Source organism: Rhododendron vialii, chromosome 5a (genome assembly GCF_030253575.1).
Source record: "Rhododendron vialii isolate Sample 1 chromosome 5a, ASM3025357v1".
NCBI classification, from domain to species: domain Eukaryota; kingdom Viridiplantae; phylum Streptophyta; class Magnoliopsida; order Ericales; family Ericaceae; genus Rhododendron; species Rhododendron vialii.
Window position 1 is genome coordinate 12,286,829 of NC_080561.1, and position 14,405 is coordinate 12,301,233.

Genomic DNA, 14,405 nt, shown 5'->3' on the forward strand with positions numbered 1-14,405 from the left:
GGCGAGGGGTGTATGGTGATCGGTGAGTGGTGTATTGGTGGGCTAGGGTTTCGACTGGATTCTTGTGCGATAGTGGGTTTCAAACAGGTTTTGTTTTTCTTTTCTTTTCTTTTTTTATAAGATGGGTTAGGGATTTTTGGGTTTCGGCTAGTGGGTGATGAGTCAAATCAGTTGTGGTTTAGGATTAGGGTTTTAATCATGCTTTGATACCATATTGTTTAGGAAGGAAAAAGTTTATAAGGTGTTCATAAACCCTTACACATGTAACTTTATTTATATTACTCTAGAGAGTTACATATACATAAGATAGACGATATGGGACAAACCCACTATCTTTAATAAACACTTCTAACATGATTGTCCACTTGCTCTTAAATAATACTTTTAATTTGGAAATATTTTAGAAACTTAATTGCCTAAATTCCATGAAATATGCATTTTCAAAGGAAAGCAAATATACCGCGTGACAACACACAAACTGATGCAAACATACGCACACACTAGTGGCTCAAAGAATGCGGCATTTGTAATGGCTCAAAGAATGCGGCATTAATGGCCAACACTATTACAATTCTCTCTCTCTAAGATAGAAGCAAACAGATAACGATTCCAGATCTGGGCCGGGGAGGGGGGCCTCCGCCTCTCCCACCCTCCTCCCCCCCCACTCCCCCTACCCTCCTCGCCTATCCTCTCTCTCTTCGCCGTGTTCTCCATGACCTATAGGTTTCGAGCGGCGGTTCGTTAGGACGGCAAGGGTTCCTCCGACCAGCTTCGCCGACGGATGGTGGCTCCTTTGTCCCGTTCCTCTTCCATCGTCTCCAAATCTGTTTTGTTCCTGGTCCGGCAACGAGTATAATAAGGTGTGCTGTTGGCGTTTGGGATTTTTGTTTTTCTTCTGGTTTTTTTCCAGTTTTCCATTTCTATCGACGGGTTTCCCCCTGTCCGATTCTATACCAATCTGAGTGTTCTAGATCTGGTGGGTGATGGTAGTGGGCGAATAATACGGCGCCTATTGAGGAATGGTCCGGTGTTGGTGGTCTCTGGATGTTTGTTTTAGGGGTGGTGGGTTTCGGTGGTGCTGGTGGGGTTGGTGGTGGTCCGGTGGTGTTTGTTTGGGCTGAGCAGCAATCGGCTGGATGAAGACTGGTCTTCGGTCGCCATGGTCCGGTGTTTCGACTCTCATTCTGTTCAGGCCGGTGACTCTGTGGTTTTTGTCCATGAGACTTGTTAGATTCTAGTTGATTTGTTGTTATTTTGCCTTCAAATTTTAGCGATACTTATTTGTTTAGGGTTTGAGCTGTGGATTTCTCTAAATCCTCTGTAATCTAGATCGATATTGGTTCTTATGTACCGGTGTTATCGCCGAGATTGGTTCTTATGTACTAGTGTTATCACAGGGCCTGCTTCAGCAATAGATGCCGAATTGATGTTTAGATTACTTTAGTTCTTTTCTGTATCTGTTCTAGAATTTGTTTTGCCCAATGGACTCATGTTGAATGAATGACTCTTTCAAAAAAAAAAAAAAAAGAATGCGGCATTTGTAATGGCTTTGAACGTCTTTAGCAAGGAGGGAGCAAAATGATTACTCGTTACTGTTGATCAAATTGTCTTGTCGATCAGGATTCAACAACTCCATTAGAAGACAGTTACACTTGAAGAAAATAAAATAAACTACAAATAATGTCAGTCCAAAAGTAGTTACGTGATAAGTTGATTATACAATCAATAGGCTTCAAGATATAAAACTTTCAGAAACCAAAACTAATGATTATGAAACCAAAACGATTTTTTTTACAAATTTCCATCATTAGAAGAACTAAAGGCTTGGATTGAGCACTGCACCCGTGAAAAACAACAACCCTGACATCTCTTCCTTGATCATGAACAGAAAGGGATGATCAGCAATGAAACTCGGTTTTGGGGACCGATGGGCCCATTTAGACGTGGCTACCACTTTGGCACGAGTAATGACTGCACTGCAGCCTCTGTGCCTTTCTCGTCTACCTGAACAACTACTTTCTGAATCATTGATGTAGCAAGGAATTGGATCCCCTTAGGAATTTTCATCATCTCTGAGAAGTCTTCTGGATTTTCAACAAAAGGAAACGTCATTCCCATGGTTAAATTCGTATGAGAATTTGAACTTCGGGATCCAAAATTCGGCAAGACTCACTTCTCTTACGTCAAAGTAATCTTGCTTCAAAAATCCAGGATCAGAACACAGCTCTTGGAGGAGATTTTGTAACCCAACTCTCTCGTGAGGGAGAAAGAAATACATAGAAAACTTCCTATCGAGTTTTGCACTTTGGTATGGGATTTTGAGGACTTTGAAAGCGTCAAAAGATTCGTAGTGATATTTCTTACAACTCGTCATGAATGGAATTGAAACGGTGTCTCCAGTGAGAAGATAGAAAGTTTTGTTTTCGGTTAGACTCGCATCAAATCTACGTGTGCTGGTCCAAATTCCTTTGAAGTAGAATCCATTTGCAAGAACGATTGTTGTTTCTGGAGATAACAACCGAGGTTGTAGAAAGTTTGTGATAAGCCCTTTTGATGCTTTTTTGGCCCACGAGTTCACTTTATTTACCACTTCATTAATCTGTGTAGATGTTTCATTCATCAATAATAAATACTGAGATATATATACAAAAATACGTCATCTTATGTCTTCGCCAAATTCCTTTTTGATTCAGTAATGAATGTAATGGTAGAAGTCACTATTTTGAACACCCAACCTCTCAATGTTAAAAATCCATTCTATTTTCGAAATATTTCTCGCTTTTCAATTTCTCCTCGTTAAGATGAATTAATAACTCAAAATTTTGATTCTAGACTAACAAAAGTTTAGAGATTACCAAAAAAACATCTTTAGTTTTTGAAACTGATTATTTGGCAACATTGTTGTTTCAATGCAGAAAGGAGTAAACACTTTGTTGGCCACAAAATTAAGCACCTAAATCTTTACTCCTAAATGCAGAAAATGAGACCTAAAAAATGAAACCCTATTAATCCAGGTTCCTACCCTCCTCAGCCCATGACTAGCTTTGTACCCCTCTTCATCTATTTCCTCCAATTCAGCAATCTCATCACCATTACAACCAATTCCTAGGGATTTGTGTTAATGCCCAGACTGTTTTGTGCGTATGCTGAGAACGATTCTATTCCTATTATTGATCCCGTCTGAAAAAAAAGATAAAGATAATGCAGCCTTAGCCGATCTATATATAAATTGCTTTAGGTTTATGTCTCTTCAATTTCCCCCTATAAATTGATTTCCTGAAAATTCTCATCATCACCTCCTCAATTGGAAGAACTCTTCGTTTACCTTTCCTTCTGGATCTTGCTCTCTTTGAGGCCGCAATATCTTTCAAAAAAATTTGATCGATCTCTTTGGCTGTGTTTTTGTATTTTTTTTCTTCTATCATTCAATTCTTTACTGGATGATTATGCTAGGTTGTCTAGATTTTTATTTTATTATATATGATTAAAGTTGGGATGTAAATATACTTTTAGCTGTGATGCATCATGTCAACGCTGATGTACCCTTATCAATTTCTCTAAAAGAATTTTCTTTTGCCGATAAAAAGTGCATAACAAAAGAGTGAGGCCTAGTTTGGTATTACTGGCCAAATAGCTTCTTTTTTTTGTCATCATTCATTTTTTATTTGAATAAGAACATTTTTTATTTGAATAAGAACAGAAAAAAAAAATGTCATATGACTTATAATACCAAACGAGGCCCGGGTGTGAGAGCAAGTAGAGGGGGGGAGGGAATTACCTGCATTTGAAAATCAACAGTTTTTGCATTACAAGCGTAGATCCCTTTCAGTACTTCTTCCTTATATACTTCTTCCTTATAAGAACCTACAAGAGGAAAATGCTTGTCCACCCAAGCTCCGTTAACCATACACAAAACCGGACCGTCACCGCCCTCATCAGACCTTCGTCCACCACCACACCCTGCCGCCGCCGCCATCATTGCCGAAGCGCTCGACTTGATTTCATCGATGTCTTGTGCCCCAAGCAACGCCAGCACATGCTCCAAGGTGCGGCCTCTGGATCCGGCGGCCACCATGGTTAGAACGACGTCAATCGATATCAGAGACAGCGCAAAGTTGTCGTTTGAGCCCTCTTCGACTTGCTTGATCAAAAGCTGCTTTGCTATCCCCGTGCTGAAATCCAATCTCGATCTGGTGATTTCTGTGCGTGCTATGGGGTCCGTTGGAGCCGAAGGGAGATTTTTGGTTGAAAGCTTTCGCCGTTTCGATGGCCCGGTAATGTTTTCCGCAGAAGCTTTTTTTCTTCCCGTCCGACACCATTAGTGATCGTAAAACTGGGTTTTCGTTTCCTTCCTGTAGAGAGGTGCGGACTGTACAAGCTTGAATATAAGAGGCTCTTCCCCAAAGGGCTAGGGTTTGTTTCTTTATATACAGTTCGGTTGAAGGGGTTTCTTGAGTAGCACGGTTGGGTTTATTTATTTCCTTTCCTGAATTTTTGTTTCCGTAGTTCTTGGTACTGATATTATGTAGCGTATGGTATAGGCACCCTTTAGAAAAACATAGAAATAGGGATTTGTCGGGGAGATATTACTCCATTCTACATAAGGGAATAGGCATATGATATTTTTCCAACTTCCAAAATTAAACCACATTTTTTTTTTGGGTGGGATTCATATCATCTACGATGTTGTTTGATAAAACTGAAACCGAAAACTGAAAAATTTTGGTACTGAAAGCAAAATGCTGAATTTTTAAGCTAAAAAGTAATTTGATAAACATATTAAGCACTGAATTAAAATAATTGATAAATTAATTTTATTTTCATTAATGATATTGATTCTCTTTTAATTTTACGAATGGTCACCATGTATATGTGGTCAGGGTTGAGTGGTAATTGTGGCGGCAGGGCCGGCCCAGGCCCAGGCCCAAGGCCCAAGAGGCATGGGCCTTGGGCATCCAACAAATTTTAAATTTTGGGGGCACTCCAATATTATTTATAAATTATTGTATATATATATAATGAGAAATTTTCAAGTGAGAGATCCCTCATTTTGTTAAAATGAGGGACTTTCATTTCCCGATCAAATTTTGAAAATCCGAACCGTTCAATGTGGGCAGAATGTAATTTTAAGGGCTCCCGCAAGAAATCAGCAAAAAAAATGACCGGGAAGGGCGTCATCCGAGCAGTTTTTTTTGAACCGTTCAATGAAAACTGCTCGGATGAAGCCCTTTCCGGTCATTTTTTTTGTTGATTTCACACGGGGACCCTTAAAATCACGTTCTGATCACTTTGAGCCGCTCGGATCATCGAAATTCAATCGGGAAGGAGAGTCCCGCATTTTAATAAAATGAGGGATCCCTCACCGGAACCTAACTCTATATATAATATATATATATTTTATATATATATATATATATATATATATACACAGTCCGTCTCCCGTAAGAACCACCTCATTTTAATAAAATGCCGACCTCCCTTTCCCGATTGAATTTCGATGATCCGAGCTGCTCAATGTGTTCAGAACGTGATTTTAAAGATACTCGCGAGAAATCAGCAAAAAAAATGACCGGGAAGGACTTCATCCGAGCAGTTTTTGTTTGTTTTTTATCTAACGGTTCAAACAAAAACTGCTCGGATGAAGCCCTTTCCGGTCATTTTTTTTGCCGATTTCTCGCGGGTACCCTTAAAATCACGTTTTGAACACATTGAGCGGCTCGGATCATAGAAATTCGATCGGAAAATGGGAGAAATGAAGAGGTTCACATTTTAACTAACATAAGGACTCCCTCATTTGAGACTGACTGTATATATATATATATATATAATATTTGTTTGTTTTATAACATGTCTTTGCTAGCCTAGTGGTAAGTTGATTTTAGTCCATGTGGAGCGTTTGAGTTCGAATCTTAATAATGCTATTGCTACTGTCAGGTTTCAAAATCAAGTCAAAGTAGAATTCAAACCAACCATTTTGGCCATTGGTGACAAAGCAATTAACAAGCATTATAAAGGCTAAAGTAGTAATAATATAAAAGAAATATTTTTATCATTGTTGTTTAATTCTAAAAATATGTAAGGCATCATCGCACAATTGAACCTTGGACATCCAAATCCCTTGGGCCAGCCCTGTGTGGCGGTGGTGGAGTGGTCATGGTAGCAGTGGCGGTGGTGGTGGTGGTGGTATAGTGGTGTTGGTATAGTGGTGTTGGTGTTGGTATGGTGGTGGTGGTGGTGAAGTGATGGACAACCAGTTGCAGCAACATCACACGCTTTCCATAATTTCCCAGACAAACTTGACTGAACCAATCGCCCCAATGGAGCTGGTTGTGCTTCGAAGATATTGGCAGAAATTTAAACTGACTCAACAAGTTTCATCGGATTAAGAGAATAAGCAGATGTATGTACATCTCCAAACCAGCAGAGAAAAGTTCAAAACTTCGATGCTTTATTATTCGTGTTCTAGTGAACTTTTGTTGTGAAGCTCTATCATCATACAGTAATAAACTGTGAAAGTCTATGGCATCAAAACTGAACTTGATCTAATGTTACATAAAGCAAAAATTTGGGAAGCGACTGTATTGGAATTAAAGGTCCTCAGACTTCCAGGCGGTTCTTCTTTAGAACCCATCGGAAAGATATTTTTGGAGCAGGAACTTGAATGTCAAATAATCTCCGAACAAGAACTGACACTACAGTGCGACGGTTTTCTTCCCTTGGAGAAGCAGCAGAAATTCCAAGTTCCAACCGGTTTCGAAATTACCTTTGTATCCTTTGGGAACCCTAGCTGGTTCTGGCATGCTCCATCTAGAAAACATATTTGTATTTTCCATGTTGTGACAAAATTAAGACGTTTCTACGACGATTCAGCATTGCGAAGATGTCTATCATGTCCATTCGTATCGACGTATCCTGAATACGACGGTCTTCTATTATGCTTGTAATTTTTACCTCTTTTTCTGTGCCCTCTACGTCCTGAAAGCATCGTGTACATCACTGCCAAGAAACCCAAGATTCCAAAAATCCACAGATAAACTATCCAAAATCTGAAAGAGCTAAATGTCTGATTTGTCACAGCAGATAATGATGATATTTTAGAGTCGTTTGATGATTCTTTAGAGTCGTTCGATGGTTTTTGAGAGTCTTCGGATGATTCTTTAGAGTCGTCCAATGATTCTTTAGAGTCGTCCAATGATTCTTTAGAGTCCTTTGATGATTCATTAGAGTCGTCCAGTGATTCTTTAGAGTCCATCAATGATTCAATAGAGTCATCTGATGATTCTATAGAGTTGTTCGATGAATCTATGGAGTCATTCTTCAAAACAGTGTCACTCCTTACAACATGAACTGTATCCATCTTGCCAAATTTTCTCGACAGTGTAACTTCACCGGAAGTCACCTGATTTGAGGTTGATAAGGAAGTGGGATCAGAACATTTCCTCCTCTCATGGTGTAAAAGCAGCGCTTCATTCAGTGTCTTCGCACATTCTATGCTAAGCAAGTCCCTCTGTATTGTGTTCTCATCAGTGCGATCGAGCATTGAAGGATCGGGTGGATCAGGAAACTTTGACCAGCATTTATTGACTATGTCTACAGTCCTCCAGTTTGCTTTATCAAAGCTCCAATTTCCAACCCTAAATTCCAAACCGTAGTGGAAAACTCTGTACTTAACGCCAGGCTGAGGAACATATCCCGGGTATATTAATATCTCACCGTTTATGATATGCCGCAAATTCAACTGCACCACAGACAGCAACAGAAAAGGATTTAATCATTAACTCTATAGTTCTAGGTACAAAACAACCCTGAAACAAGGGTGTCATAATATATTCCATAATTCTAAATACCAGAATTCTACTAAAAAGTGAAGTGTATGTTGTAGTTCCGAACACAGTGAAGTGTGGGCCATACTTAGAGTCAATCTGGTTCACACATTTCAACTCCGGTACTCTAATGGGATGTATCAACACTATAATTAACGTGAAGGCATTGATTTTCTATACAATCCAACAAAGGAGAGATGAAACCATAAAATTCATGGCAAGAAGATCCTCCAAAGAGAAAGTACCTCTGCTGCGCCAAACGAATAACCATACATCTCGCTAATCCATCCAGATTCATATATATCTCCTGTAATATTTTTGGCATAATGAGCTGTATCAGCTCTGACCTCCTCGGTTTTATGCAGCCATAGTAGAGCAAACTTCCGGAGATCATCTATGTGCATAATGATCACACCACCGACCTTATCACAAGCTTCAGGATTGCGCGTATGGAGTTTTGCAAGCTCATTATGACAGCCAATCAGATAGCTGGCAGACACAATATGGAAAATGTAAGTGGCTGACAGATATTTCCTTTTCTGAAGCTACAATAGCACAAAAATTTACACCTAAACTTGCACCCTCTAAATTCATCTAATCGGCAAGCTAATATCAATAAGGAAGTCAAAAAGATGGTTATGAATTATTTGTCTTACTCATAGGGAGTGGAAACCGGGCGGCCAAGTGCAGCATTGAACTCCCATGGTGTGATTGGTCCTCTCATGATCATGTCAGCATCCAGAATTACAATGAACTCTGCATCAACATTTGCATGATTGAGCCAATGCAGGACTGCAGCAGGTTTATTGATTGCAGGATACCTGATGTGGCACATATAAACTGATTAGCATTATATTCAACTTTTTGTATCGTAAAAAATGTACTGTTGGTAGCGTGATGGAAGTGCATGTATAGGGTAGGAAATTAAACACGTCCAAATATCAAGAGAGTTGTTTAAACTTTAAACAAGCAGCACAATAATTTAGTTCCAAGAAAAAATTGCAACGGATTCACCTCATTTGTACTCTTCATGTAGGGTAAATAGTGAATCTAATACATCGATATTTTTTTTTTAATACTACAAACAGATAATGTTTAATAGGTCCCTTTGTGACCAACATGATGAGATCAAAGCAGCTACTGAATTAGAGCTTTAATGATATTTTTGAAAGTCCTTGCAAATGCTACAAACAAACAATAAGTCAGTGAGTACAGTTGGGCTAAATCAGACAAGGGGAGTTCATCAACCTTAGTTTTTCCGAAGAAATCAATAAGTAGAAGGACAACAAATATGAAATACCAAAAAAAGGAAACAAAAAAAAAACAAAAAAACATAGGGCAGCAATAGAATTACCAATCGCCTGTTAACGGATGTCGACTCATGGATGGAACATAGTGGGTGGGAGCCAGATCATGGCCCTTATAATTCTTTAGGTCCTCATCTGTACAACTGAGAAGCCTCGTGATATTCCCAGGTTGGCCACTCGTATGGAAGCTGTGAATGAGTCCCACAGTTTGCCAATCAAAGTAAGGAGTACACTCTGTGGAAAAAACAGTGTGGATTTTCGGATGGGGCTTCCCGGGTTCATCAGAGACCTGTTGTTGCAACTCATCCTCCATGGTTCGCAAGGTATCCGGAGTTGGAAATTTAGGCCGAGTTAGGTCAGAAAAAGTTTTGCTCCTTAAGAGGCTCAAGTATTTTGACCACTTTGGCTTTGGGCAGCCACGTGTGGCATGTTGTAACAAAAGACCCTCATTCAAAGTGTTAATACATTCTATATTTAAGAAAAGTGCTCTCTGTCTATTTGGATCATCTTCCATTGCTTTTATCTGCACAGAAAATATGCAAGTTTCCAGATCACAACAGAAGCAAAATAAAAAATTGAACATAAATAAGGAATTGGAATGCAGTCCATGGATAAGACTACCTATTAGTCTCAACCCCTTAATGATTAATAATAACTCAGTGAGGGACACACTTTATAAGTTGATTGAGCAACCATGGATTGAGCCTTCAACACTTAACCCCAAAAGACAAACACTCCTGCTTGTTTCTTAAGTCGGTTGTCCTCTACGAATAATCTTCACTCTTTTATTTGAATGTCGTGAGTCGTGAGACTCATGACCAATGCGAATAATCATACCTGTAACAGGAAATCTCACCAATGCAGTATCTCTTCCAATCAGTATTAGGAACTAGGTCAAGTTACCATCAGTAGAGTTTGAAAAGAAGATAATTCACTGAGTGACTTTATCAGTATAGTTTCATATTCAGGTGATTACTCAAGCATCAAATAAAAATTAATGTGCTAGCATCCATTAAGCATGCCACGAAGATGGGAAAAGGTCCCAAAAGGGGATTGCCACCAATTTTCTCGTCAGGTTAAAAGTTTTAGTATACAAGAAAGGAGTATCGACTACAGAGCTTTCAATCACTAAATCATTTGGTTGAGGTCCACTAAAGGCCACCTTACACATTTTCATGCAGTTACTTCACAAGATTAACAAGAGTAGTAAACAGACAAGATAGAATTAGAAGACATCCTTTAAGACACAAATCCCATAATTTTACAAGATTACTACACTTTTACCTCTCTAGGATAAGGAGGTTCTGGGAAAAGCCTGCCACAATCATAGACAACGTCATCTTCATGGTGATCCAATTTACTGAATGACCAATTTCCAATGCGAAATGGCAAGCCATAATGCATAAGAATAGGCTCAACATCCTCTCGAGGAATATAGCCTGGGTAGATCATCAAATTATCATTGATTTTGTGACGAAGTCCCACCTGAAAAGTGAATAAGATAACCGAGGCAAAAACCTTAGAAATGTGCCAAATGCGTATAACAAAAATCCAAATGTTGAACCAACAAATCGAGAATATAACCCATATAGTAGAATCAAATTAATCAATTAACCTCTGCAGCACCAAATGAGTATCCATACATCTCACTGATCCACCCCTTTGAATAAATGTCACCAGTTATATTGGTCATCCAATGAGCTCTATCTTCTCTCACTTCTTCAGTTTTAGAAAGCCACATAGGTGCCAAAGCTCGAACATCATCTATATGCATGGCGAGTAGACCACCAACCTTGTCACAGATTTCTGGGTGCTTTGTATGCAGTTGAGCAAGAATGTTATCACAACCAATCAAGTACCTAATGAAGAAATTCAAACAATTACCACTTTGTATGAGAAAAAACTTATTTAAAGAGATAAAAGAGCAACAAAATAAGAAGGCATTTACCAAAGGTAACAAACAATAGGAGAAACAATAACAAGAAGATATTAAACATCTGAAGCTGAAGTCAATGACCATGCCGTAAAAGTTGCACTTTTATGAAACAAAGAAACAGAACTCAAGAAATGAGGAAAAAAGGAAAGGTAGCCAGATCCCTGTTCTGTTTCATTAGTCGCGATGAAATTGGAGTTTCCCTTTTCCTCCTCCAAGCATAGAATTAGACTTCCACAAAATGAAGAAATTAAGGGCACTTGCAAACTCAACTGCTACAAATATATGCATGTTAAGTTACCAATAGTCTCAAAAGCTTAAACTGATAGGAAATGGGCCCAACAATGTGTCTCAAGCTATCTAACACCCTCTTTCAAGTGCAACCCCGTTGTGCACGTGGAGATACAAATTTTCATGGATATGATAAACCAGAATACAAAGGGGAGAAGTAGAATGTAAAAGGAAAACAAATGCAAAGAGGGATACTAGAATCCAAGACCTCTTACAACCTAAGCTCTGCTACCATGTTAAGTTACCAGTAGTCCCAAAAGCATAAGTTGTAAGGAGATGGGCCCAACAATGTATATCAAGCTATATAACAATGTTGACTTGCCAATTACTCAAACAAAAGTGCATGAGTGATTTCTAACTTCTTAGCAATGGTGACTTGTTAAATACTTCACAATACAAAGGTTGACGTAAGAAGGAAACCTAAAATGCTTTAGTCCAGTTCTAATAGGCTCCATCCCCCCCCCCAAAAAAAAAAAAAACATGTTCAAGAGAAACAGTAGAAGTTAAAAACACCAAACAAAAGGACAGTAGTAAATGGTGTATAATTATTTAAAATCTTCCATGAAACAGCAAACGCATTATGATGAAATTGAGCAGTTCGGACTGGCAAATCCACTCCACAATCTCACAGCTGCTCACAGTTTAACGTACCTATACCACAAACATAGGTCATAAGGATGGCTATAAATTATTACCCATAATAGGCAGCAACTGGTCTGCCTTTCTCTGCACCAAGCTCCCATGGTATGATTGGGCCCCGGATGATCATGTCTGCATCTAGTATCACAACCCAGTCAACATTTTGAGCATCTTTACTATGGTTTAGCCAGTGGACAATCCCAGCGGGTTTGTTGATTGCTGGATACCTGCAACACAATTAACTTCTTTAATCTTTACCATAACTTATTTTCTTTTTTTTTTCAAACACTCCATTCCCATTTCAAGCAGGGGGAGAAGTCCAGGAGGTTTTGATAGGCTGCCTTGTTGTAAAAGAAACCAATTATGTGCTGCAAAAACTTTCTATTATTGAAAAGCATACACAACAAGCAACGGTGGAATACAAATGGAAGCAAAGCTACCACCTAAAGAAGGATTGGATTTGGGGTTTTGCTCGCAGAATTGGCAATGTGGATGCTATAAGGGCTGAACTTTGGGGTATTTGGAAAGGTCTCAAACGTGTGTGGGATATGAGGTCACGTCATGTTGTGTTGGAAACGGATTCGCAAGCGGCTCTACGGACTTGTAACTTAACCTTAGGTTGGAGAGAGGCTTACAGTTGTGCTCATAATCTAGCTAGGTCGGGTCTTCAGTTAGACCGAGGGGAGCAAGTGTTTAATCAAGCCACAGGCTTTGTGCAATGATTGCAATGGTCTTGGAGTCTGTCCAGCGAGTCTAAGTGTTCTTGTTTCTTAGGCCTAGGCCCTCTTATGTACCCAAAAAAAAAAAAAAGGTACCACCTAAAGAAATTTCTTGTCCTCTCTTTTCTACTTTCACGTCTCAGAATTTCTGTGATCTCAATTCAATATTTTCATCTTTTGCATAAATTCAATCCGCACACGCATCACGGGTGCCCGGGCGTCTAGAGAGAGAGAGAGAGAGTACCAATCACCAGTTCTAGGGTGTCTGCTCATGGAAGGAACCTCAAGAGTGGGAGCCAATTCCATGCCCCTATAACTCCTCTTCTCCTCCTCCGTACAGCTCAAAAGTCGGGTAATCGGGCCGGGTTGCCGGGCCTTCTTGAAGCTGTGCATGAGCCCGACAGTCTGCCAATCGAAGTAGTTCTGGCACTCCACTGAGAAAAGGGTGTGGATCCTCCATGGAGCTTCTTGGACCCTCTCTGATTGGCCCCACCCACCGGTAATCGGACCCAGACCCAGTACCAATACAACCAGGAAGAGCAAGCATTTCTCCATTGGAGCTCAAATCAGGGCAAGATTTGAAATGGGTATTGGCCTAGATCTGAATTTCATGATCCCGTTGTGTTTCTTGGGGGTCAAAATGCTGACTTTGAGACTTCATTCCCCTCTCTAGCGCTGGCGCGTAGTGGGTGACAACTGACAACGTTTGTACTACGGAGTAAAAAAACAAAAATGTAGAGGCACGTCACCTCAATTACGTTTCAATCACATTCTTCTCATATACAGGTGAGTTCTATTGAAGGAAAAAAAACAAAAATGCTAAAGGCACGTCACCCCAACTACATTCCTTTCACATACAGATAGATTCCACCGGAATGAGCACTACCTATATGTGAAAGGATGTAATTGAGGTGTGATTGAATTAATGTGCCCCTGCCACCTCTCAAAAAATTTGATCAGTTACGCTTGATTCGTTGATGTGAAAGTCTACGTACAAATTACCGAATTTTGGCTCGAGGAGGTTTGTTTACCGTCTGACTGCAAGGGAAAAATAAGACGTGGAATACAAAAAGAATTACGTTCTGCAGAAATACAATCAAGAAAAATGAAAAAAAAAATGCGTTTAGAAACTTCGAAATGACATAGAGACCAATCGACTCGACTCAAATATAATGAAAATTTTTTACCAAAGAAATTATGTTTCCACCAGACGTATTGTCTTCTATGCTTGGACCAGAGATTTCGACGTCTAGGATTTTCGACCGAAAGAAAACCAAAAAGAATTACAACTACATAGAGAAGAAATATGGTCAGGAATGAAAATGTAATGAAAACGATTCTTCACTCTAGGAATCCACTATCTATATTGGTCATACCCCTCTCTCTCTCTCTCTCTCTCTCTCTCTCTCTCTCTCTCTCTCTCTCTCTCTCTCTCTCTCTCCTTTTTAATTTAAAATTTTATAATGTTTATAATTTTTCTTACATATCTATTTTTTTATAAAATTTGTATTTTTGAAATCTATCAAACAATACTAATATCAGATATCAAATTATGTGTAAAAAAGTTTTTGAATTTTTAATCGACACTATTAATTATGAACTTGTACTGCCAATAATTATTGTAACACTATTAATTGTGAATTTACATATTTAATTACAAATTTAATACTATTAATTATTTATTTAACACTAT

General features: G+C 39.1%; 2 protein-coding genes across 3 annotated transcripts; both read right to left on the reverse strand.

The window, feature by feature from the left end:
• Positions 1-2,092: 2,092 nt before the first annotated feature.
• LOC131327581 (serpin-ZX-like) lies at positions 2,093-4,075 on the reverse strand. Its single transcript, XM_058360731.1, has 2 exons — positions 3,779-4,075; positions 2,093-2,599 (listed from the first exon to the last, which is right to left on the reverse strand). Exons 1-2 carry the CDS (start codon positions 4,073-4,075, stop codon positions 2,093-2,095), a joined length of 804 nt encoding a protein of 267 aa, XP_058216714.1.
• A 2,352-nt stretch (positions 4,076-6,427) lies between these two features.
• LOC131328021 (peptidyl serine alpha-galactosyltransferase) lies at positions 6,428-13,427 on the reverse strand. 2 transcript variants are annotated; one of them, XM_058361140.1, is made up of 8 exons: positions 12,957-13,427; positions 12,050-12,220; positions 10,746-10,989; positions 10,415-10,615; positions 9,178-9,653; positions 8,480-8,644; positions 8,069-8,312; positions 6,428-7,738 (listed from the first exon to the last, which is right to left on the reverse strand). In XM_058361140.1, the coding sequence occupies exons 1-8, from the start codon at positions 13,265-13,267 to the stop codon at positions 6,857-6,859; spliced, it is 2,694 nt and encodes an 897-aa protein (XP_058217123.1). In that variant the 5' UTR covers positions 13,268-13,427; the 3' UTR covers positions 6,428-6,856. The 2 variants fall into 2 exon arrangements, with proteins under 2 accessions (XP_058217123.1, XP_058217124.1); XM_058361141.1 differs by having other exon boundaries at positions 12,964-13,102.
• Positions 13,428-14,405: the final 978 nt, after the last annotated feature.